This window comes from Zootoca vivipara, chromosome 5, assembly GCF_963506605.1.
Source record: "Zootoca vivipara chromosome 5, rZooViv1.1, whole genome shotgun sequence".
NCBI lineage: Eukaryota > Metazoa > Chordata > Lepidosauria > Squamata > Lacertidae > Zootoca > Zootoca vivipara.
The window spans coordinates 90491023-90516093 of NC_083280.1; the positions used below are offsets into that span (position 1 = coordinate 90491023).

General features: G+C 44.8%; 2 protein-coding genes and 1 non-coding gene across 3 annotated transcripts in view; 2 read left to right on the forward strand and 1 right to left on the reverse strand.

Annotated features, from left to right (window-relative positions):
- The first annotated feature begins 834 nt into the window (after positions 1-834).
- Positions 835-6957, forward strand: TPT1 (tumor protein, translationally-controlled 1). The gene is made up of 6 exons (XM_035137525.2): positions 835-932; positions 1473-1546; positions 2625-2815; positions 4881-4986; positions 5190-5306; positions 6732-6957. The coding sequence occupies exons 1-6, from the start codon at positions 905-907 to the stop codon at positions 6732-6734; spliced, it is 519 nt and encodes a 172-aa protein (XP_034993416.1). The 5' UTR covers positions 835-904; the 3' UTR covers positions 6735-6957.
- Positions 6527-6657, forward strand: LOC118096673 (small nucleolar RNA SNORA31). Its single transcript, XR_004693952.1, has one exon. It is a non-coding gene; the product is annotated as a small nucleolar RNA SNORA31 (small nucleolar RNA).
- A 1972-nt stretch (positions 6958-8929) lies between the features above and the next one.
- The window catches only part of GTF2F2 (general transcription factor IIF subunit 2), a 56407-nt gene continuing 40265 nt past the window's right edge, over positions 8930-25071 (reverse strand). Inside the window, exon 9 of the mRNA XM_035137523.2 lies at positions 8930-11891. Within this exon, the coding sequence (XP_034993414.1) occupies positions 11772-11891 (120 nt within the window). The 3' untranslated portion in view covers positions 8930-11771. The remainder of the gene's footprint in view (positions 11892-25071) is intronic.

Here is a 25071-nt window from a genome sequence, read left to right on the forward strand (position 1 = left end):
ATTCTATATTTGAGATCTTAAAATTCTTATAACAAAGCCAAGCCTTATGAGGAACGGTTGAAGGATCTGGGTATGCTTAGCCTGGGAAAGAGGGGACTGAGAGGAGATAGGATCGCCTTCTTCAAATATCTGAAAGGCTGTCGCATGGAGGAGGGAGCAAGCTTGCTTACTGCTGCTCCAGAAAACTAGGGCCCGAACCAATGGATTCAAGTTACAAGAAAGGAGATTCCAACTAAATATGGAAGAACTTTCTGACAGTAAGAGCTGTTTGAACAGACTCCCTCGGGAGGTGGTGGATGCTCCTTCCTTGGAGGTTTCCAAGTAGAGATTGGATAGTACCGTATCTGTCATGGATGCTTTAGTTGAGATTCCTGCATTGCGGGGGGTTGGACTAGATGACCCTTGGAACTCCTTCCAATTCTATGATTCTACTATTCTAAGGCTGAAATCAGCGAAATCAGGGTCTCCTCTCCTCTCTTGGCTTCAGTTTCAGCGAGGACCAGCTGCTGCGAAACCGCAACCACGCCGCCTCTTCGTTGTTTCCTTATGGGCGGCGGAGCGGGAGGGAGGAGAGGGACGGCTGCGAAGGAACCGGGAAGTTCTACCTCCGGCCCGCAGAGAGCAGCTCTCGAGATTCTTGCCTCTACGTGAGCGCGGGGAGGAGGGCCGGCGGCCTGCAGGCGCGCTTGCGTCACAGCTCCGTGCGTGGCGGGGAGCGCAGGGATTGGTGACGCACGGATGGCAGGGACGTGCCCCGCTGGCTATATGAGCTCAGTGGAAGCACCGCCTCGGCCTTTCTCCGCCTCGCTCCTTGCTCTCGCCGGGAGTCGCTGCCGAGCCGCTCCGCTCCCCGAGGCCGCCCGCCCGCCCGCTCGACCCACCACCGCCCGACGACGCCTCAGCCATGATCATCTACCGGGACTGCATTAGCCGTAAGCCAATCTCTCTCAGTGCCGTCGGGCTATATCGAGGTCGGGCCCCCCCACGGAGCCCCCAGAGCGGCGCGTACTGCGCTTGCGCGGCTCCGCGGCCCGGGCTAGGCAGCTCGCGCCCTCCCACTACACTGCGCCTGCGCCGCCCGCGGTGCAGAAGAGAGGGGGAAGGGAGACTGGGGAGCGGGTGGGGGGGGCGAAGACTGGCGCCCCCGGTGTTCTGTTCGCTGCGCATGCGTCTTGTTGCCGCAGCTACTGCGCTTGCGTGAGCGGGGCTGCCGAAGGGGCCGTGGGGCTGGAGGCCTTTGGCGGTGCTTCCGGCGTGTTCCCTCTTGGCTTACGGTGCAGCGTTCCCGAGGCCTTTTCCCATTTCGGGCGGCGGCTGCGCCGCATCTACCTCTGGGCCCTCGCAAAGCCTGAGTCGGGAGGGAGGAAAAGAGGGGCGACCCCTGAGAGGAGGGTGGGGTTGGAGGGAGGGAGAACGTCCGTCCGACCATGGAGAGCCCCCCTCACGCGCTCTCCTCCTCCCTCTGCCCGCAGAAGACGAGATGTTCTCGGACATCTACAAGGTCAAAGAAGTGGCCAGCGGACTCTGCCTGGAAGTGGAAGGGAAGGTAAGCTTTGTTTGTAAATCTTATCATTTTATGTAAGTGGGGTGGGGTTCGAACCCTGGTCTCTCCCAGGCCCCTCGCTATATTATAGTATAGTTCAGCTGTGTTTTGGTACCATGAGGCCGTTACTACCCTTCACAAGCACTCGATCAACTTCTGTTATTGGGGGTGTGTGCATTTTGGCACTATCTGAGGCAAACTGGGAAAATGCAGTCTCTTCTATGAACTCCTAAACTAACCGAAGCTCACATTTACTGCGCAGTGACCATGTCAGGTAATTGATGCCTAGCAATGTGGCTTGGTCTGCACAGTCAGAGTGAGGAGTGGGAGAGATCCATGCTTCAGCCTTTCATAATCTATGCATCACCATGCGAATATGGGTCACCTTTATAACAGAGTTGTTATTGTGACTTGAGAGGGGCTAGGTTGCAAGATAAGCTCTACATAGTGGTAATTGTGGCATCCAAACAGAGTACCGTAATTTGAGGTGTAGTGTTATAAAATCCCTTGATTTTAATTGGGAGAGAAGTAAAAAACTGATTAAGTAGCAGGTTTAGTATGTATGCATGTGTGTTTCAAAAAACTTGAAAATTAGGGTCTTAATCATAAAGACTTCCGATTTAAGATTGATTCTCTGGGCAGTTTATTTTCCCTTTGCTGACAAATTCCACTTTGATAGCTTTGCTCATAGCTGAACTAGTTTCTGGACTTAAAACTTCTCTTTAAAGCTTTGAGTAGAGCAGGCATCATCAACCTCCGGCCCATGAGCCGCCCGCTCAGCAATTCCCCTGCTCACTGCGGGGACTCACTGAGCAGATGCCCAAAATAGCGCCTGCGCAGGCGCAGAAGTGATTTCTGGCGCAGACATGCGCAGGAGCGATATTCGGCGCCCCGGACATAGCGCAGCGCCGGAAATCGCTTCTGTGCATGTCCGGCCCACAGACGGATAGTCCGGGAATGCTCCGGTCCACGGCCGGAAAACGTTGCCGACACCTGGAGTAGAGTAATGAGCAGATCATTTTACAATTAGATTTTGCTTTTCAGTGGTGGTTTTTTCTCTCTCTTCAATGAATTGGTTTAGATGGTGAGCAGGAAAGAAGGTGAAATAGATGATGCTTTAATTGGTGGAAATGCGTCGGCTGAAGGTCCAGATGGTGAAGGGGCAGAGGCTACTGTTGTCACCGGTGTTGACATTGTAATGAACCACCACCTTCAGGAAACAAGCTTCACTAAAGAGTCTTACAAGAAGTACATCAAGGACTACATGAAAGCGTAAGCTATCCTGGTGTCTGTCACTTCAAGGCTAGAAGACAGTTACGATGAGGGTTATATAGCAAACACTCTTGGAAGATGTCCATACGGTTGCAGCACTGCCTTCTGATGGAGATGGGCTGCTGGGATCCAGTTGTGGGGATGATTACAATGGTGCTCTTATTTTATTCTGAAAGAACTATAACTTGTGGTGTGGCTATAGTTTAAAGCCATAACCACCTGCATACAGATTTTGCTAAGATACTGCTTCTTCCCACATATCCTGTTACAGTATCAGATATCTGAAGGATGTCTTCTTCAGTATACAGTACTAGGTTTGGTACATCATATTTAAGTCATCAAGGTCAAAAGGAAAATGCTACTGGTTAATTTGAGGCCACATTTCTGATATGGTAACAAATACCCATAGTGATGGCATTGCTGATGTAAGCATACCTTTCCTCATAAGGCTTGGCTTCCAGACCTGTGATCATCTTGGCTGCCATCCTCTGCACACATTCCAGCTTGTCAAAATCCTCCTTAAATTGTGGTCCCCAGAACTGGACATACGACTCCAGGTGTTTTTAGACTATGGCAGAATAGAGTGGTATACCTTCCCTTGATCTGGAAACTATACTGCATCATGCTGTTGGGCCCTGGATCTTTTTCACATGTACCACTAGTAAGCCACTAGTAAGCCAGGTGTCCCCCATCTTATATTTGTGCATCTGGTTCTTCCTGCCTAAGTGCAGAACTTTACATTTGTCCCTATTGAAATCCATTTTGTTACTTTGGGCCTCCCAATTTGGTATCATCCACAAATTTGATGTGGATCCCCTCAATTCCATCATCAAAGTCATTTATAAAGATTTTGAACAACAATGGGCCCAGCAGAGAACCCTTTGGCACCCCACGTCACTTTTTCCTAGGATGACTAGGAACTATTGAGTTTTTGAGTTCTGTTAGTCAACCAGCTACAAATCTACCTAACAGTTAAGTTGTTCGACCCACATTTTACCAGCTTCTCCACAAGAATGTCATGGGGAACTTTGTCAAAAGCATTACTGAAATCAAGATACGCTATGTCCACAGCATTCCCCAGATCTACCCACCCCCCCATTTCTTTTACATGTCCTTTTTACATCTCAGTTCATCCGTATGCTCCTTATACAGCCACACAAGTTTATTTAGGTGCCTCCCACTTTTCTTTCTGGAATTGTCTGCATTTGTGCCTTCATTATTTCACCTTTAACAAATTCCCATCTTGACTATTTCTGGACCTTTCTTGACTATTTCTGACCATAAGATCTCACCCGGTACTTCAGGCATAGGCAAACTCAGCGCTCCAGATGTTTTGGGACTACAACTCCCATCATCCCTAGCTAACAGGACCAGTGGTCAAGGAAGATGGGAATTGTAGTCCAAAACATTTGGAGCGCCGAGTTTGCCTATGCCTGCAGTAGTTCCTTAAGCTTCCAGAAATCAGCCGCCTTAAAGTCTACGACCAATTACACTCAATTTTCCCTTTCCTGTGTATCATGAAATCGAAGGCAACACGATCACTTTCTCTTAAAATTCCCAGTAAGGACCAGCTGGGATGCAAACAACTCAAGGTGAGGTGTAACTAAAAGATCCTGGTTATTGGCAGAACTGATCAGTGACCGTGCTTTTTGCTGTAGCTTCATGGAATAAAGGCTATGTATCACAGATAAGGTGTAACAGTTGCTTTATATTTAGAGGCCAGATATCTGGGCCAAAGGCAACCCCTGCTTTTGATACAAGATTGTCTTTATTCTGCTATTTTATTGTTGCCTCAATGAAGCACATACAGAAATATGGCATATTTTACCATGTCAAAGCTTATGTGGCCTTGTGTATAATAAAATAAATAAATATTTAAAACTGGCAGGTAAAGTAAAGCACTATCCATGCAGGGGAGCAATAAAAAGCTGGATTTTCCTTTCATACCAGTTATTAGAAACTTTTGGGTACAATCCTAGTACTTGTTAAATTGTAGGTGTTAAAGTACTACAATCCTAGTACTTGTTAAATTGTAGGTGTTAAAGAATTGTGGTTTTTTTCCTAGAATCAAAGCAAGACTTGAGGAAACGAAGCCAGAGAGAGTAAAGCCGTTTATGACTGGAGCAGCTGAACAAGTCAAACATATCCTTGCAAACTTCAAAAATTACCAGGTAAGTTCTAAAGCTTCCTCCTTTTTTTGTAACATATTTTCGGTACTTCCATACTGTGAGGTAGCTTTTGCTGCTTGTTTTTAGACTGGTATTCTGTGGAAAGTGGCTGATGCTTGGGCAGGGAAATGTGTATTGTTATACAAGTGAATATTAGTGCTTTCTAACTTAGTGGCATCAACAGATTTTTTTTTTCCTTCTGAAAGTTTTTTGTAGGCGAGAACATGAATCCAGATGGAATGGTGGCGTTGCTGGATTTCCGTGAGGATGGCATCACTCCTTATATGATTTTCTTTAAGGATGGATTAGAAATGGAGAAATGTGTAAGTATAAATTCCTGAGAGAACTTGCCGCGATTAAAATCTTGTGCACTTTTAAATTTTGCTTGTTGATAAATGGGGTGATTTGCTGCAGAAACAAAACCCTGTTGATTCAGACTGGGAGCCCATCTAGTCCAGCATTTTCAACTAACCAGCCATGTACATGAGGGAACGGCCCAGCAACTTGTGTTCTGTGGCAGCCTGCCTCTGAACCTGGAGATTCTACTTATGTGTTGTAGTAGCTTTTGTCTGCATACTGCTGATGTATTGTGTGGCCAAGTACTAGTGCTGTACGAGGGAGAAAAAATAAATATGCTTTCTCCACGCCATTCACTCATATCTCTGAAATTCTAACATCTTTCCTGCATTTTCCTTGGGGAAAAAAAAGAAAAACCCAAAACTTTCCTAGCTCTGTAGTATCCTTTTTGAGGAGGTTTGTACACCTTTGTGAGGCTGCACCATTAATTCTTAAGGGTAGAGTGATACTGGAAGTTCTGAAGTTCTGTACTTGGATTGTGTTAATGAACTATCGACTCCAAGTCAAAGGGCACATCCTTTGCTTGTCACAGCCAATTCACTTTGCCATCAGTTTGTATGAAGCTGGGATGGTTATTTGCCAGTGTTTTAAGTTTTACTCTGAACTTCATTGTCCGTTTTATGTCTTTCTGATAGAAGACAAATTATTGAGCTATTGACTAGTCTTCCATGCAGCTTAGCATATGCATTTTCTGCCCTTCTGGTGGGAGATTCTTTAGGGAAGATGGTGGCTGGACTCCACAGCCCAAAAAGTGCTTGGATATGCTCTTCAGTTTTTAAGTTAGCTAGTCAAGAGTGTGGGGAAAATGTAGGCTTCTTTTAAGTTGAGGTTCTCCTGCCAATGGCTAAAGTAGAAGAGCAAATCATTCAGGTGGGTAGGGGTAAGAACAGAAAATGCAAAGGGTGTGGATTGTTAAAAAAATTTTTTTAAAATGCTGTTGCTAGATTAAAGATCTTGGGAGATATTTAATCAGTCATGCTCATTAATTTCAGTAGGTCTACTCTGAGTAATGCTTGGTTGGCCACCACACTTCGCTTAATATCAAACCAAAATATTTATTGGCTGTATTTCTATATGGCTGCTGAAGCCATTACCCCCTTTCCGTGAATAAAAGGGGGCTAATCAAGACTGGTACCCTCTCAAACAGTGCCTTAGGGAAAGAGTTGAGATGCAAGTTCTGAATGTTAAGCATCTGCTGATAGGCCGGGAACAACTACTTTTGCTCTCTGGCTTGCATAAAGATGCAACAGCAATTTCCTTGCGCTTTCTGTGTGCCTGATAAATGTGGCAACTCAGATTGAATAAGGGAGAACATTTAAGAGAGTGAACATTTAATGATGACATAAGGAATTGGTACAAGCATAGGCTAATTCTCATTAATTTCTTAACAGTAACAAGAGACCAACCCTTCTGGATCATCTATCATCATCATAATTGGCTGCTGTTCTTTATTCATCAACAAAACATCATGACTCAGCATTGTTTGAAAACTGGACTGATGCCATCTTGAGCTTAATTTGATTTATTTTGACCCTGAATTAATTGGAGTGGAGGCATTGGTTTTTAAAAACTTGTCATGTAGGCTGTCTAAAATAAAAAAAAACTCATTTAAACCCAGCATAGATAATGCCTCTTGGTTTAATGCATTCAGCAGGGTTCTTCAGCAAGCTTCTTGTAGCTCTTGTGCATTTGGATTTTTGACTTCAGTAGCATAGCCTGGCCTAATGCATGTGTCAGGCTGTCGTCCGATACTGGTGTCCTTAGAACTGGAAGATCAGCCGGCTACACCTGACTTTCTTCTAAACACCTGAAAATGATTAGTAGAGAAGGCGGCTTTCATTCCGAAATGGACCCAGCTTCTTGCTGTTCAACGAACCACACTAGCTAGCTGGAGGACAGAATTGGAAGACTGAATACAGACTGCTGATTAGAGTTCTGAACAAGTCAAGGAGAGATGGATTTCATCAGTTTATCATGGCAAAGTATGACTAAGGCAGAAGAAATGGAAAAGCAATCTTTGGTGCCAGAAACAAGCATTTTAGGCAGGGAGTCCACACAAGAGGCTTTAGTTCAAAGTAATTATAACTTAAAATGGAAAAGTAATACTGGTTTAATCACAGGACACTAATGATCTTTGTGGTTTATGAAAGCCTAAATTGGTTAGTTGTGGTAATGGCAAACTTAAGCACTAGTCCAAAGAATTAGTGTAGACAATGTGCATCATACTGTTTTTGCTGATGTTTGCAAAGTCCTGAAGTATATTTTATGGGCTGTCCCAGGAGACGTTTGCTTGACAGGCCATGATAAAGTAAATGGGTTCCTCTAGGATGCAAAAATATGAGCTCTGTGCCTTTTCCATCGTTCCACATTCTGCTCCCCTGACATGGCATTGTTCAAAGCATAATACAAAAGTGAACTTTGCACTTGGCAAGGTTAATGAAGCGTGTCAAAGCCAAGCAAATGCAACATGGTTTTTAAATCGGGAGAGCTACTATGATCTCAAAATGGCAAAAGCAACAAATTTGCTACAAATTTATACTGGTAGTAGAAGCCATAAAGATAGTTTGGAGCATGTTGCTTTGCATCCTAATGGACAAAAGAACAGGAAGTTCCTTTGAGAGACTTGGCGTGCTACAAGTACTGATAGTAGTAGTTGGGGAATCTCCCTGGTTGGCACTGTGAGCCTAGAGCAGTTTTGGATCCTTGTTTCCAAAAAGATCGGAAACCTGGCATGTAGAGGTAGTAGCCAAGCAGTTGCTGTGCTGTGTATCAAGAGTGTATTAAGAAAGATACTTAGGCTATGTATTCCCGAGACTTATACATAGTCTTGCATGTGTGTTACGGTTTAGTAGTACAGTTTTGTTATCCTTTTTAAGTTTTTCATTTTGGTTCCCCTTTGATGCTTCAATGCTTGTTCTATCCCTCTTTCCCACCTAGCAGGTTCATCCTGTGAATGAAAAAACAATGTAACACCAGAATGCTTGCTGCTCAGAGCAAAATCATTTGGGGAGGGGATTGAAAAGGGGGTTGCAGATACTGTGTACATCATGCGGTCTTTTTTTGTTGATGTATCACTGATACTACTTTTACATCTAAACAAAATTTGAACAATTATCTGCCGAAGCAAGCAGAGTTTTGTCAGGCAGTGTGGAGTGACTCATTCCCCCTCCCTTCATGTTTAACTTGATTTTGAGAAACTGATCCCTAAAAGCATGTCTGTCCCCCCCCCCAAAAAAAAATGAATTCCTCTGCACAGAATTCAGTTACTGGCCCACTAGGCTTGTGTGAAGTTACTCTGCCCCTTACAGCTTCCTGTAACCACAAAAACTGTTCTGGAAGGTTGAGGGGGACCCTCCAGGGCATTTTGGGGTGGGGGGAGAAGGCACTAGTTTTGTTCCATGAGTGAAGCTCCACTTCACTCCAGATGATAGCTTGTAGCAGGTAGGAGCAGGAAAAGGTTTTCCACCATCAAGGTTTCTCCTACAGGCTGGTAGAATCCCAAAATGAACAAAATTAGCATATTAAAAAAGAGTGCCAAAGTATTGGTATATTTGACAGGCAAAACCTTGTAGTTTTTTTGTACCCCTGAATCTGAAACTTTCCTATACTGTATTGCCTTTGCTAATACAGTAGTGGGCCACTGTGTTATATAGGCATAGAACTAGCTCTGGTCATCCTTTTTAAAAAATAAATATATAAATTGCTACTATGATTACAAGAATGCCTTTCATACTACCTTGAAAAATTTCAGGAAGCCATGCACTTTACTAGTGACACATTCACATCTCATAAGGCCCAAAGTACAAAATTTACACATTTAGTGCACCCAGGATCAAACTTAACTCTTAATTTAGCTGCCTTAACATGTGAGAATTGGCTGCAAGAGGGGAGCTTTGCAATAGCACAAGTTTTGGGGGCTGTTACTTGAAGTATAATAATTTCTCCACAATGTTCTCCCAAAATCTCCATTTCCCACACATGGCCTAAAATGAGCAGTGGCACAGGTGGGAGTCACAGTTTACTTCAATATGCACATTGCTGTGGAAAGCTGGAAGCTACTCATCTTTGAAGGGGGAGTATAGTATGGGCTTATTTCACTGGCCTTGGCTACACTAGCTTGGGGAAGAGATGGCAGATATGTCACATGTTTTCCAGAAATTTATATGAACATCCTGTGGGCAACCCCCACTATATTGCAGGAAATGGCTTTCTCCCTCTCATTAACAAGTTTCAGGTAGTTCAAAATGTAAGTGAATGTTTAAATTCCTTGTTCTGGGTTGTGTGATTGTATGCCTATTTCAGCTGTGTTGGAAGGTAACCGTAAGGTGTCAAGAGTGAAGCAAGACCATTATTTAAAAAGCTGTGGCTGGTGCAACAGAAAAGCAAACTGCTACCATACTAGTTTGTGGTATGTGGATTTGTTGCAAATGAAGTTCACTCATGTCTGCCAGTAACTCATTTTTGTGTTAAGCCTACAGAATTTGGATTATCTACAAGAGAAGGGGGCAGTGCAGAGGTACAATATGTTTGCCCTCAGCCCAGAGTCTGCTGCATTTGTGCACTGGATAGGCTAAATAAAAAATTTTCAACAGTAAAATCATCCTGCCATCATACTCTGGCTACAAAACCGGATGGTAGCCATTAGCTTTAGCTCTGATGGTAACGTAATTTACACAGAGTGTACCCAAAAACGCACAGCAAAAGTGCAGACATTTTGCCATTCAAGCAGAAATGACAGAATTGAACTAGATGTAGCAATGGCCTGCTAAAGTATTTTTGTTTTAGTTATTACATAACTATACCACTCTTCAACACCTTGGGTTCATGTGAAAAAAGTTTGTTCTGAGGCCCATGGTGTGGGGGGCGGAGAGAAACTACTATTACAGAAATCAGCCTTTCATTGAAGCTACTCCAGACTCCATACCTGAACAGTGATCTTAATCTCAGTATTTCAGATACAGCCTTGGCTAGGGTTTTCCTGCTTTTCTTTTCCCATCTTTGCAGTTGATTCATATTTGTCATCCACATTTATGAGCCTCTGCACACACATTTTGCATGCTGCTTAGGTTTGGTATAGAAGATCATAAATTTTATCAATTGCCACCATCTTTAGTTTTTGTGCAGTACCCTAAACAATTCAGTTCCCAAGGTAACAAATGCTCAAAGTATCTTTTCTACAAAAGATACTCAAGGCAGCTGACCAAATTTTAAATATCTACATACACTAACAACAACCTTGATTGCAGGTACAACAGTAGACTATGAAGATAAGCACAAGGTTTTTAACCTGTCTCCAAAAGCCTGAGCCACGACAGCAATGTGGGCATGTTTGTAACAGCACCTTGGTGTGCAAATACAGCTGGCAATCAAATTTAGCTTAACAGCATAAATTCAGCTGATTTATGCAAACCAAGGTGAGGTGTGACCTAGGATAAAGTGCATTGGTCTCTTGTCCCAGGTTACTGAAGAGGGCACATGCTTGGCTTCTTCCCTTGCTCTCATGTGCACTGGTAAGAACAGGAGTTAGTTGCCCTCCAACTCTTCCTTCTGTAGTTTCAATCTGCAGCTGCTCAAAGAAAAAAATTAAATGAAAAATCCCTCGGCTCATCTGCTCAGTCAGTGAAATCTCTTACCTCCTAAACTGGTTCTTAAGGAAGGTCTTCTTGGCTCCTACTTTTTGTAAAAAGAACGTTTGCACTACTGAAAAAGTGCTTGATTTTGAAGGTTCCGCAGACCTAGATAACTTGAACAAATATATGAACTCAGGAACTGAGTAATGCTTAGCAGCACCTGCCCCTTCCTAATTTCTAGAATGGCTGGTCATGAAGAATACTGATCAGCTGACCCTTGTGGCCTAAAGCCACCATGAATGTTTTAAATCTAAAAGCAGAACAAGCATTTTGTGTTTGTACAAATTAGAAACTGCTTTTATTAATACAGAAACAAAATAATTTTAATACAAAGAAGTCATATTTTTACTTACTGTATTTAAATGCTTTCGTTTTGTATTAATTTCCTCTTCCCATCATTTCAGAAGCTATTCAAACTATGTTCCACTTCTATTTCTTAATAAGGCATAATTCAAAAAGTTGGACAGCAACCCATAATATGGTCAGGACCACACAGGATTTTAGTACTGAAATAAACACATCTCTGCAATAAATAATACCAGTCCTTACTAACATTGTTATATTTTTACAAAACGTAAAAAAATAAAAATGATAAAAGGCCAATTATTACAAAGAAACCTAATGCATGTTTATTCTTTAAATAATATGTTTGCAGAACCAAAACATGTTTCTTGCAGAATCTTTTTTAATGAAGCTAGACTTCTTAAAAAATTATTAACACTTAGTATTTTAAGGGTGAACAGTTCAGCAACTCTTCTTGCTCCCACAATTGACAACTTTCTTGCTGGCTTAACAATTGTGCTAATCACTCTTATCTTCTCCTTGGTAATGCCTGTATTCTGGCTTAAGTTCCCAAGTGTTTTTGTGTGTTCCCTTAACGTTGTAGATGCCTATTTCTCTTAAAATTTCTTTCAAGTAGCTCTGAAAAAAAGGGAAAAAATATTTAATTTGATATTAATATCAGGCCATTTTACATTAGTAATAAAGAGGGTACTAAAATAAACCAGCATATGCCAGAAATTTTCATCTGCAGACAGAATTACTCTCAGCTTACCTTCCATGTAAATCCCTTAATTGCAACAGTTTTGTTTAAGAATGTTAAGCACATGTTCATGGGAAGGACAGAACTGCAGAGCCACAAAAGATGAAGATTCTTAAACACAGGTAATATGCTCCAGAATGCAGACTAAGGTAGTTCAGGTGCTGCAATGATAAGGCAACAGCTGTTCCACGGGCTGGGTGTGTTTGCGACAAATGTCTTTAGCAGCCTGTGGGCTTAATCAGGTTCACCAGGCCTCAGAATTTGGCCCACAAGGCCATTTTGGACAAACCAAACCCACCTGTCAGTCACCTGGAGTTCATATGGAGTTAGATACAGAAAGATGTTATCTCTTATCTAAGCACAACAGCAAAGAAGAAGGGGAGCCTCTGCCTGCTGCCCTTTTGTAAGCAGATCTTAATCACCAAGAGCAGGCAGAGGTGCAACTCTGGCCTTAGCGCTGTGAAGGCTACAGCTCTGTGATAGAGCATCTGCTTTGGATGCAGAAGGTATCAAGTTCAATCCCCAGCATCGCTAAACAAGACGGGGGAATTCCTGCCTGAAATCCTCAAGAGGGGCTGCTGTTCATTGTTGCCATTACTGTGCTAGATGGACCAGCATAAGGCAGCTTTCTATCTTCCAAGTCCCTATTATTATTATTATTATTATTATTATTATTATTATTAATACCCTGCCCATCTGGCTGGGTTTCCCCCACCACTCTGGGCAGCTCACAACAGAATATCAAAAACACAATAAAGCATCAAACATTTAAAGCTTCCCTAAACAGGGCTGCCTTCAGATGTCTTCTAAACGTCAGATAGAAGGGAGGGCGTTCCACAGGGCGGGCGCCACTACCGAAAAGGCCCTCTGCCTGGTTCCCTGTAGCTTTGCTTCTCGCAGTGAGGGAACCGCCAGAAGGCCCTCGGCGCTGGATCTCAGTGTCCGGGCTAAACGATGGGGGTGGAGATGCTCCTTCAGGTATACAGGACCAATGCCGTTTAGGGCTTTAAAGGTCAGCACCAACACTTTGAATTGTGCTCGGAAACATACTGGGAGCCAATGTCTTAGGGCCGGTGTTATGTGGTCTCGGCGGCCACTCCCAGTCACCAGCCTAGCTGCCGCATTCTGGATTAATTGCAGTTTCCGGGTCACCTTCAAAGGTAGCCCCACATAGAGCGCATTGCAGTAGTCCAAGTGGGAGATAACTAGAGCATGCACCACTCTGGCGAGACAGTCTTGCACTGCCTTGCACAACGCAATTGCTCTGGCTACAGTTTGAAAGGAAACCGAAACATTGCGGACATAAGCTTGTTAACCCTTTCTTCCTGCACAGTTTTCCTGATCACCTCCTCCCCTGGGCAAAAAGATGAGCTCTTGGTTCTAGATTAGTCATGGTAACTTCAGTGTATAAAATAAAAATAGTTCTAACCATTAGGCTGCAAACCTATTAAGATAACTTCCAAGTAAACATGATTAGGATCAGGTAATGTTTCCCTTAGTCTTGGGAAATGATAAAAAGAAAATATAAGAGAAAATATATTGCAAAGTGAATTAATATAGGGTATCTGAAGGATCTCCAATCTAGTCTCCTAATAGGGTTGTGGACAGTTGTCACCCCAGGCCACCCCATAAGTGCCAAGGTGGTGGTTGGAGAGACTGGGTGACCTACTGTGGCCAGTCTAATCCAGGACGGGGTTTGCCCCACAATGCCTCCCTGTGGTTACAGGCCTGTGACAGAGGAAGAAAATAAAGTGTGTATCAGCTCTAGAGCAAAAGGTGCATGAACGACAAGATTCTGATGTGTCATTTTATGTCTGATTTTTCTCATTTCCTTTCTGGGTCAATACAGACAAAGCGTTGTAATCGTGGTGGATGCAGTTTGAACATACATTCCAGAGCGTGTTCAGAGCAGCAAATGTCTGCTCAAACCACTTGCACTACACTTAATATGTTAGATCTGTTTTCAGAATGTTTTAACATTTCACTGCTGCAAAGATTATTCATATAATATCGTCCCACCACCAGATGGCAGCAACTAATTATACGAGCATACAAAAAAGATTTTCAAGGGGGAAAACAGAGTAATAGAAGGCACCATTCTCGACCACTGCTCTGCACTCACCATAGGCTTCAAGTGTGCCTTTCTGCCACTGATGGTGCAAAAGGATGTAGGAAGTACGCAATATAGTGGTACTATTGCTGTATTCTGGCCAAGTTTGTCATGGTTATTGGAAATAACCCACATGGCGATGACTTCTTCCAGGGCACCTAGACATGCTGTCCCAAGCGTCTGTTCTGCAACCTAGTCCGCCTGGACTGTACTCCAGTAAGGCTGCCTAAGGTACAATTCTGACACTGAGGAATCCTTCCACATTAAGGAAAAACTTTGTGGACCCCATGGAAGAGATACACCCCTTTGCAATCAACACTAAGCCTTCACATCCCTGCCAAAGAGGCATTGAGTTTGATAAGTAGTTGGCTACCTTGCTGGAAAACACACTAACACTGCATTGTAAGGTCGCCTGGATATTTTCAATTTTCTAGTGAAAATATAAGCCAGCTACACCAGTTAGGCAATTAGAAGCACATGTGCACTGCTTGCAGATGAAGGCCAGAATCAAGAGGTAAGTTATCAGCGCTCTGAAAAGTGAGTTTGATAAACACTTAGAATCGTAGAATTGTAGCATTGGAAAGGATCACAAGTGTCATCAAGGGTCATTTCGTTCAGGCTTCCTCAAACTTGGCCCTCCAGATGTTTTTGGCCTACAACTCTCAGGATCCCTAGCTAGCAGGACCAGTGGTCAGGGATGATGGGAACTGTAGTCTCAAAAGATCTGGAGGGCCGAGGTTGAGGAAGCCTGATCTAGTTCAACTCCCTGCAATGCGGGAATCTTGTCCAATATGAGGCTTGAACCCACAACTCTGAGATTAATAGTCTCATGTCTTTCAGAAACCCATCCAAGTGGGCTTTCAGTGGAAAAGTGAGTGCTACATGTTTCTACAGAACCTCTCTCTGCATTGTTATTTAAATTGAGATCAGATTCAGAAGACCCACGCCCGTTATTTTTTATAAACATTAATTCTGCACCAGAACTAATAGTCTCATGTCTTTCAGAAGCCCATCCAAGTGTGATGTAGTGGTTAAGAGCGGTAGACTCGTAATCTGGGGAACTGGGTTCGGCGTCCCCGCTCCTCCACATGCAGCTGCTGGGTGACCTTGGGCTAGTCACACTTCTCTGAAGTCTCTCAGCCCCACTCACCTCACAGAGTGTTTGTTGTGGGGGAGGAAGGGAAAGGAGATTGTTAGCCGCTTTGAGACTCCTTCAGGTAGTAATAAAGTGGGATATCAAATCCAAACTCTTCTCTTCTTCTTCCGTGGAGATTCTGGTACTGAGTGAAAGAATATATGCTTCACGGGATCCACAAAAATGCAGGAGTTTCCCTGCTTGGTAGCATCACCGATGGTCTAGGAAGGCTTTGCAAGTGTTTCCTCACCATCAGCCTGACCCAAGCCAAACATCTTGGGTCAGGACACTGCCAGCACTCTACGCATCAGCTTTGGTGATCACACGCTTGAGGTGGCAGACAATTTTGTCTACCTGGGCTCCACCAGAAACCTCTCCACTGATGCTGAGCTGGACAAGTGTATTGGCAAGGCAGCTCCGGCAATGGCTCACCTCTCCAAAAGGGTCTGGGAGAATGTGATGCTAATGACCAGTACCAATATGAAGGTCTACCAAGCTTGTGTGTTGAGCACACTGCTTTGTGGAAGTGAGTCATGGGCAACTTACAACTGACAGGAGCAATGCGCCAGTGCCTTCCATATGCACTGGGTCAGGAAGATTTTGGCACAACAGACTCACAAATATTTGCTCTTCCAAGCCCACATTCCCAGTATGGTCACACTTCTGCCTCAGCAATGTCTACACTGACTTGGTCACGTCCACAGAATGGAAGGTGGCAGGATCCCCAAGGATGTGCTCTATGGGGAGCTGCCTTCAGGCCCCAGGTGAAACAATGGTAAAAAGAGAAGCAATTGTGCCTCATGAAACTTGAAAAACACATGGTCATCAGTGCTCCACAAAGAGCAGCCCTTCAGCTCCTGATGAATGCATACTGCAGTTCTATTGATTCATTCATTTTGGACTGCAGCTGTTCAAGAAAGCAAATTTGGGCGCTGTGATACCCCTGAAAATGCCTCCAAATATAAATATTGCAGGGTCACGTCCATGAAAAACCTTTACATCCTCATGAAAATTCATGAAGCAATTCATAATTACGTTGCCAGTGCCTCTTCAGATCCTCATGCAGTGCCTAGAGGGCAGGTTTCCAGTCGTAAAAGGGTGTTAGCTCCTGAAAAACCATCTGATACCAATGTGATTTCAGATCCTTTTAAACCCTTTTTGGCTCCAAAAGTCAAAGAATCAGAGTGTAGAATGAGAAGAGTGTGTTACCCATAGACCTTTCCAAGATGCACATTTTATTCTCTTGCTTTGCAATACATTAGCTGTGTTGATCCTCCCAGCTTCCCCTGTCAAAAATCAGCAGCTGGAGTCTACCACTCAAAGTCAGAGAGAGCTGTCACTCCAGTCTATTATCATGTGACTAATCATGTAACAAACAGCAGAACAGAGACTGTACAGTTACCCTGGCACTGACTAACATAAGGACTGTGGACTGTTGGGAGGATTAAGAACACACAGCCACTCTGGGCCAAGACAAGAAATGGACTGAGCCATCTGCTTATGGTTACTGACAAAGATCTTACTGCATCGCCTGCCTTCAGGCATGAGAGGGCAGTATAACCCCACCATGCCATGTGTTTACCGCCCCTGAATAGGCATGACTAATATTCTTCTTTGGCAATCTAGCCGAGTAAGATTGTCCTCCATAAACACGGTTTTAACAATGGGTCCGTTAGTGACTGGAGGCCAATTCTGGACCCACACATCCTTCCACAGTGGGGACATTGGTTTCCAGGCGGGAGTTCATCACAGTGTGGATTTGCCAAACGTGCCTTCCTCTTAGCACATTTCTCCCTTGCGTCCTGAGTTCGAGTTTCTTCAAAGCCCATGACACCTTGGTAAAGGCTGTTCTCCAACTGGAGCGCTCACAGGCCAGTGTTTCCCAGTTGTCAGTGTTTATACTACATTTTTTAGATTTGCCTTGAAACAGTCTTTAAACCTCTTTTGTTGACCACCAGCATTACGCTTTCAATTTTTAAGTTCGGAATAGAGTAGGTGCTTTGGAAGACGATCATCAGGCATCCACACAACATGACCAGTCCAACGAAGTTGATGTTGAAGAATCATTGCTTCAACACTGGTGATCTTTGCTTCTTCCAGTACACTGGTATTAGTTTGCCTGTCTTCCCAAGTGATGTGTAAAATTTTTCGGAGACACCGCTGATGGAATCTTTCGAGGACCAGAGCAGCGCACGGAAACGCTGTTTACCTTCCCACTGGAGCAGTACCTATTTATCTACTTGCACTTTGACGTACTTTCGAACTGCTAAGTTGGCAGGAGCAGGGACCAAGCAATGGGATTTGAACCACCGGCCTTCTGATCGGCAAGCCCTAGGCTCTGTGGTTTAGACAACAGCACCACCCGCACCCATGCTTGGAAACATACTGGGAGCCAATATGGATCTTTCAGGACCGGTGTTATATGCTCCCAGCAGCCACTACCAGTCACCAGTCTGCAGCCACATTCTGGATTGGTTGTTTCTGAGTCACCTTGAAAGGTATCCCCATGTGGAGTGCATTGCAGTAGTTCAAGAGATAACCAGGGCATGTATCACTCTCAGCTCCATCAGTATGCCGGGTCTCAGCTGGCGTACCAGATGGAACTGGTAGACAGTTGCCCTATGCCACAATGGACAGCTGTGAGTCCAGAATGACTCCCAGGCTGGACATCTGGTCTTTCAGGGGCACAGTTACCCCATTCAGGACCAGGGAATCCCCCACACCTGTTTGTCCCCTTGTCCCTCAGAAACAGTACTTCTGTCTTGTTGGGATTCAACCTCCATCAATGAACCTCCATCCACCCTCCAACTACCTCCAGACACCCACACAGGATGTTCCCATGATTGGGCCTGAAACCTGATTGGAAGGGGTCCAAATAGTCCAGACGTGCCTGGAGTTGTTTCTTTGACCACGCGCTCAATCACCTTGTCCAAGAGACTGGATGATAATTGGCCATAGTGGTGGGGTCCAAAGATGGGTTTTTTAAAGAAGTGGTTTTTTAAGGGGGTCTGGGAAAGCTTCCTTCAAGAGTGAAGCATTCACCAACCCACGGAGCCCATTGCCCTGCTCCGTCTGGCTCGCTTTTATGATGCTGCTGCCCCTCCAAAATGCCCAGCAGCGTGCGCCGCGCCAAGCACCGACCGGCGGGACGCGGCAAGAGCTGCAGCGCGTGCCGCTCCGAGCGCCGACGGGACCCGGCAAGAGCCAACAAAGCGCGCAGCAGCAGCAGCCAGTTCCGGGCGCCGAGCCGCAACAGGAAGAGGAGGTAATTTTTTTTAAAAAATAAGACACCCCTGAAAATAAGCCATAGGCTTATTTTCTTGAGTAAAATAAATATAAGACAGTGTCTTATTTTATGAGAAACACGGTAGAGCGCTGGCACTTTCTCATCCTGTCCTTGCTACCATGATGGAATCTACCTCCTTCCAGATTCAACCAATTTTATCAGCAAAATTGTTGCTGGAGATCTTGGAGTTCTTACTGGACCACGATGACAAAGGTGGTTCTACAAAATACGAGACTCTCCTGGAACTGTTTTCTGCTGATGCAATGGGGCAGCAAAGAAGGTGTTCTTTGCCTTTGCCATTGCCACTTGGTAAGCTCGATGCTGAGCTCTAACCCATGTTCAGTTCAATTCAGAATGAGTCTTTCACTACTGTCACTCTAGCCATCTCAGTGATTGTCTCATCACCCTCAGTCCCGGGGAATACCACAGGGCCGTTTGAGCTACATGCATTTGGAGAGGGCGCTTTAGAGCCAGACAGTTGATAGCCCTGGTTAACTTCATATTCCAGAGGGCCACCAGAGAATCAGCTGAGAGGCTACCACTCTCTGGAAGCCATTTGGATCCATTAAGTGGCAGGAGTGGACCATCAAACTGGTCCCACCTCCCTGCAGTGAAGTCTAGTTGCACAAGGAAGTAATTCGACCATGGCACTTCTTTTGTTCTACTCGAACTTAGTGTCAGATCACCCTTGTCCACAGAGGTAAACACCAGATCTAAGCCATTGGCTTAGGGCCAGATTTATCCAGGGAGAGCCCCATGGAGGCCATGCTTTCCACAAAGTCCTGAGCTGTCAGGAAAAAATGCTGCCAAAATAAAATTGCCCAAGAGGACCATTAACAATGCCTATATGAAATTAACCTAGTCTGTCAAGCTGCCAGCTTTACAGCTAATTACTGAATATGTAGTAATCAACAGACTGTCAAGCACAAAGCAGCCAAATCAGGTACTTTGCAGAGATTAAAAAGAACACAAAGATAAAGCTAACAAACTGACAGCAGAAAAGGGCACATTTTGAGTAGCTAAATTGGGAAAAGCAAGTACTTAGAAATTAATTTTAATACAGTACCGAAAGTGCTTGGAAAACTGGCTAAGCAAAAGCTTTGAATACTAAGATTAATTTCACCTTGTTTAACAAGTGCTGAGAAAACTTTCAATCAGAAGAAAAGCAATGAAATTGTCTGCAACATGACCCAACCTTCCTTCCTCTAATCCACTCACTTGGTTCTCAGGCTCTGGGAGCTGGCAAACAGGGCCAGTAAACTGGGAGATTTGAGGGGCATTGGTGGAAAAGAGAGAACAAAGTGAGCTTGTGCCTTTGGGGCTAAGGCTGGTTGCTTGTTGTTGAAGGCTTGCTTGTGTGCTTTTGTGTGCTCTGGGCCATGTGCTGTATTACATGGTCTGAGGGAGGGGAGCTACTGCTGAGAGAGGAGGTGATGTGGAGCTAGCAGACCCCATTTCTACATCACTGGGAGATTGCAAACAGGGGTGTTTGTGAAGGTGTTTCGCAGGAAAAAAGCTGGAGTGTTCTGTTGGAGTGCATAGGAGCAAGAGATATGGACAACAAGAGCTGCTGCGGTGACTGGCCGTGCCAGTGTTGTTTCTTTTTCTACCTGAGGAATTACCTGCAGCAAGTGGCTGCCCTGCTGGAGGAGAAGGTACAACCCCTTGAGGCACTTTGAGCTATCAGGAAGATGAAAAAATTCTGGACAGAGCGGAGCAGGATGTTCTGTGAGAGCAAAAGATGGGGAGTGCTGTACAAAATTGCTGTCAAATATGCATGAAGGAGTTAAGACCACGGAGTTGTATTGCGAGACTCAGGTCATGCTTTTTATTCACTTTCCTTTCCTCACTCTCTCTTCATGCCATGGAACCAACCAGAAATGACATATCTGCGTTTGCTCCAAGCTCAGAACGCATGCTTGTAATAATCTTTCTGTATTTTGTACCTGTGTTCTTCTTGTTGCTATATGGAATAACGCATGAACCAGACCTTTGGATTTTGTCAGTAAAGCTTTTAAACTTACTTAACAGTTGTGTGGTCTGTTCATTGTCAGAGGGTGAGAGAGAGGGGCAAGTGAAACAAGAAGTGAAGTGAAACAAGATATGAAAAGGGGTCCAACAACCTGCATTCCCAAGCTATGCTTCTGCTGAACTCTGCAACTGTTTTAAACTTTGCTGCAGCCTCTCTCCTGCGGGAGAGAATCCAGAAATCTGGCCAATTCTGTTGTTAATTACCCATATGTGGGTCACAGATCTTATTTTCCCCCAACAGATGCCTCTAGAGAGGAAGATCACCACATGCAGCAAGCAAACATGTGGAAGAACATGGCCTTTTTATCATGTGAGGTGAATTTTATGTGGTACAATTCATTTTACACACATATGTCTGTGATCTGAAGTCTGGCATTAACACCAGGCTTATGGATAATGACAATACTTTGCCATTTTCCATGGAAACTTGGCACAACAGCTTTTTAGTCCCCCTGCGGACTATTCTCACCCCAGGGAAAAGTTCTCTGGAATTCTCCAAGGACAAGGAGTGTGAACTGGGAGGCCCAGAAGAACCTGGCCAGGATAGAACCCCATAATGTCTATCTTGCGGTTCCTGAATTTGCCACCAAACCAATTCCCAACATTTTTGTAAATGCTGACTTAAGAGTTAACCACAAGATTTGTTATTTGTTCAAATCCATAGAAATGTACTTTCACACTCTTGCTTTTAAAAGGACGCTTGTTAAATTGTTCCTGCTTAAACTGTTCCCTTGATAGTTGGGTAGGGTTTTTTATTTTTTGAGAAAACAAATTGGTGCTAATGGCAATAAGATTACACTTGCAGCACAGAAGACTCTGCCAAAAATGCATTTTATAAAAATGCATTTGGTTACAAGAAAGCTATTAATGATCCTCAATACAGATTTTTTAAATAAAGTGTAAGCTATTCATACAGCCTAATGATAAGAGCATATTCTGGGGAGCTAAAGAGTTCATAAACATTCAAGCCCTGAGTATTACTTTTCAGATATTACAAGGGTGATAAATACAAATGAGAAATATAAATGGCTCAGAATAACAGAAGGATTCGCAGAAGCATTTGGATACACTTTGGAGTACTCAAAGCATTTATCACAGAATCATAGAATCATAAAATTGTAGAGTTGGAAGGGACCCCAAGGACCATCCAGTCCAACCCTCTGCAGTGCAGGAATCTTAGCTAAAGCATTCATGACAGATGGCCCTCCAACCTCTGCTTAAAAACCTCCAAGGAAGGAGAGTTCACAGCCTCCTGAGGGAGACTGTTCCGCTGTTGAACAGCTCTTCCTGTAAGAAAGTTCTCCCTGATGTTTACTCAGAATCTCCTTTCTTGTAACTTGAAGCCATTGGTTCAAGTCCTATTCTCCAGAGCAGGAGAAAAAAAGCTTGTTCCATGTGAAAGCCCTTAAGATATTTGAAGATGGCTATCATATGTCCTCTCAGTTTCCTCTTTTCCAGGCTAAACATACCTCCTTCAACCGCTGCTCATAGCTTTCCATACTCTTGATCATCTTGGTTGCCCTCCTTGGCACACGTTGCAGCTTGTCAACATCTTTCTTAAATTGTGGTGCCCAGAATTGGACACAGTATCCCAGGTATGGTCAAAGGTGGAATAGAGTGGTACTATCACTTCCCTTGATCTGGACACTAGACTTTTGTTGAAGCAGCCTAGAATAGCATTAGCTCTTTTTGCTGCTGCATCACACTGATGATTCATGTTAAGCTTGTGGTCTACTAAAAACCCTCAATCCTTTTCACATGTACTACTAGCAAGCCCAGTGTCCCCCATCTTATATTTGTGCAGCTGGTTCTTCTAGCCTAAGTGCAGAACCTTACATTTGTCCCTATTGAAATTCATTCTGTTAGTTTGGGCCCAGCTCTCCAATCCGTTAAGGTCATTTTTGAATCCCGGTTCTGTCTTCTGTAGACTTAGCTACAACTTCCCAGTTTGGTGTCATCTGCAAATTTGATGAGCATCACCTCAATTCCTTCATCCAAGTCATTTATATAGACATTGAACAACAATGAGCCCAGGACAGAACGCTGTGTACCCCACTTGTCACTTTTTTCCAGGATGACAAGGATGCATGTCTGTATGTATGCCATTTGCCATGGATGCTTTAGTTGAGATTCCTGCATTGCAGGGGGTTGGACAAGATAGACTGTAGGGTTCCCTTCCAACTCTACAGTTCTATGATACTCAATAGCTCCAGGTGGGCTATGAGTTGTAGAATCCAAGGATCACAAAATACCACTGTGGATGACTAATTTCCACTTCCGTCTCTTTCGACTATTGAAGAACCACAATAACAGGCCTCTGTCAAGCCCAATATGGTGACGCAGCCTCAGCATAATGAAAACAACCACCCAGAGAGACTGGAAGGCACAATCGACACAGCAGCCTTGATTGCTTTAATTAAAAAAGAATTAGCTGATGACTGGGATAAGGCATTAAAAGCACTAAGAGAGAATATTTTTAAATTCACCCAGTGTATCCACAACAGCAAACAAAGGCATGGAACTCAGTATGAAGAATAGAACCATCTGACATAAAGCTGCAGCTTGAAGATGTGCAGGACCAGAATCGCCGTCAAAATTTGCACTTTAGAGTGAGCCTGGCTGACAAATGGTTCTATTCATAAAACAAATATCTATAGCATTTCCTAAAAGATGAGGCTGCAGTACAATATTGGGAGGGTCAGTTACGTTAGTGATAGCAAAATACTGGAAATCTCCAGGTATGAACCTGTTTGAAGCCTGGTTCTCACAAGTATGGGACATTTATGGACAAATTAACCGTTCTACAAAGGGAGCACCGCACCAGGGAAGGAACCAACACTTTCTACACAGCATGGAATCCCTTTACTGAATCTGTAAAATTGACCTAGCATGGGATTTGTAGTCCCAAAACATCTGGAGGGCCGAGTTTGGGGATGCCTGATCTAATCCAACCCCCTGCAATGCAGGAATATTTTGCACAAATCCATGACCCATAGATTAAGAGTCTCATGCTATCTGAGCTATCCCAGCTTTGTTGATGTTGCACATCAGGCACAAACTTAGCCAGGGCGATTATTGTGGCTCCTTACTGAATCTCTTGCAGACCATTCAAGCTCTGTTGACCATATTATATCTGCTCATTACCTGATTCCTAGTTTCCAAGGTCTTTCAGTTTATGTAACTATTATTAGCTCAGTTTCAGTTTATGTAACTATTGTTATTATTATGATACCTGCAATCATTATAGGCAGTAAGTGCTAGTAGAGGGCTTGCAACAATAATCCCAAGTGCAGTAACTCAGTTTTCCCCACAAGGGGGTGGGGGAGTAGAAAGGCTCAATTCCCCTCCTCCAGCTGGTAGCAAGGAGCAGGTGGCAAACTTTGGTCTTAGAAAATAGTCTCACCTACAGTCCATATGCTGCAGACTCTGTCCATTATGGGTAGGGTTTGGTTTTGACAGAAATGGGAATCATCATGGATGCTTTAGTTGCGATTTCCTGCATTGGAATTCCATACCCTAGAGCATGGGTGTCAAACACAAGGCCCGGGGGCCTAATCCGGCCCGCCAGACCTCGTCATGTGGCCCGCGTAGCCGCCGACATTAGCTGATGACAGTAGTTCTGGAGCCTGCGATTGGCCGAGGGTCAAAACTGGGGGCGGGGATGCAGGCGGAGGCCGGAGCGCTGGAGCTGCGCTGACGGCCTTGGCCAGGGAATTTCAATTTTGAATGAGGCTGAGGGAGGCGGTGGCACAGCGGCCAGACAGGGAAGTGAGATGCAGGAGGAGGAGGAGGGAGCCCACTGAGGAGGTAGGAAAGCCATACAGGCGCCGCCGGCAAAGTTGGTGCCGGGACGGAGCAGCGCTGGATTTTTTTTTGGCGGGCTTTGCTGTTTTCTCCGAGAGCGAGTGAGGCGGCACTGGGGAGCCGCCGCCCACTGCTTCCCTTCCTCTCCTCGGCTGCATCAGGAGGTGGGCGAGCGAGCGGGCGAAAGGGACGCGGAGTGAGCCTGAGGGGGAAGTAGGCGAAGCGCAACAGCCGCTCTCTTGATGGAGCTGGGTTTCTCTTCCCTCTTCCCCCGTTTTCTCCTCATAGACACTCGGGAGGGTGCCTGGCTTTTGCTCTGCCCCCCACCCCCGAGCCGCCCTTTGGCTTCTCGGTTCCGGCGGAGCTGCTCCCCGGGGGGCGGCCGGGAGGGAGGCGGCGACGACGGCACGGGTTCCTGCTCTTCCCGCTCTGCCGCCGCCTCCTCTCAGCCCCTCGTGATGTAGGGCTCCAGATGGAGTCGCCTCACGGTTTGAGTAGGTGGGAGGGGAATTTTTTGGGGGGGGGGAGGTTTTCAAGCCTCCTCTGCCTGCAGTCCTGGTAGGGAGAGGCGGCGGCAAAGCCGACAACAGCACGGGTGGGGGGAAGAGCAGCTCTGAGGCAAAGATGCACGTCCGCTGGGGCTGCCGCCGCCTTCCTCCTCGAGAAATCCGCTGCCCTCCCTCAGCGCGAGGG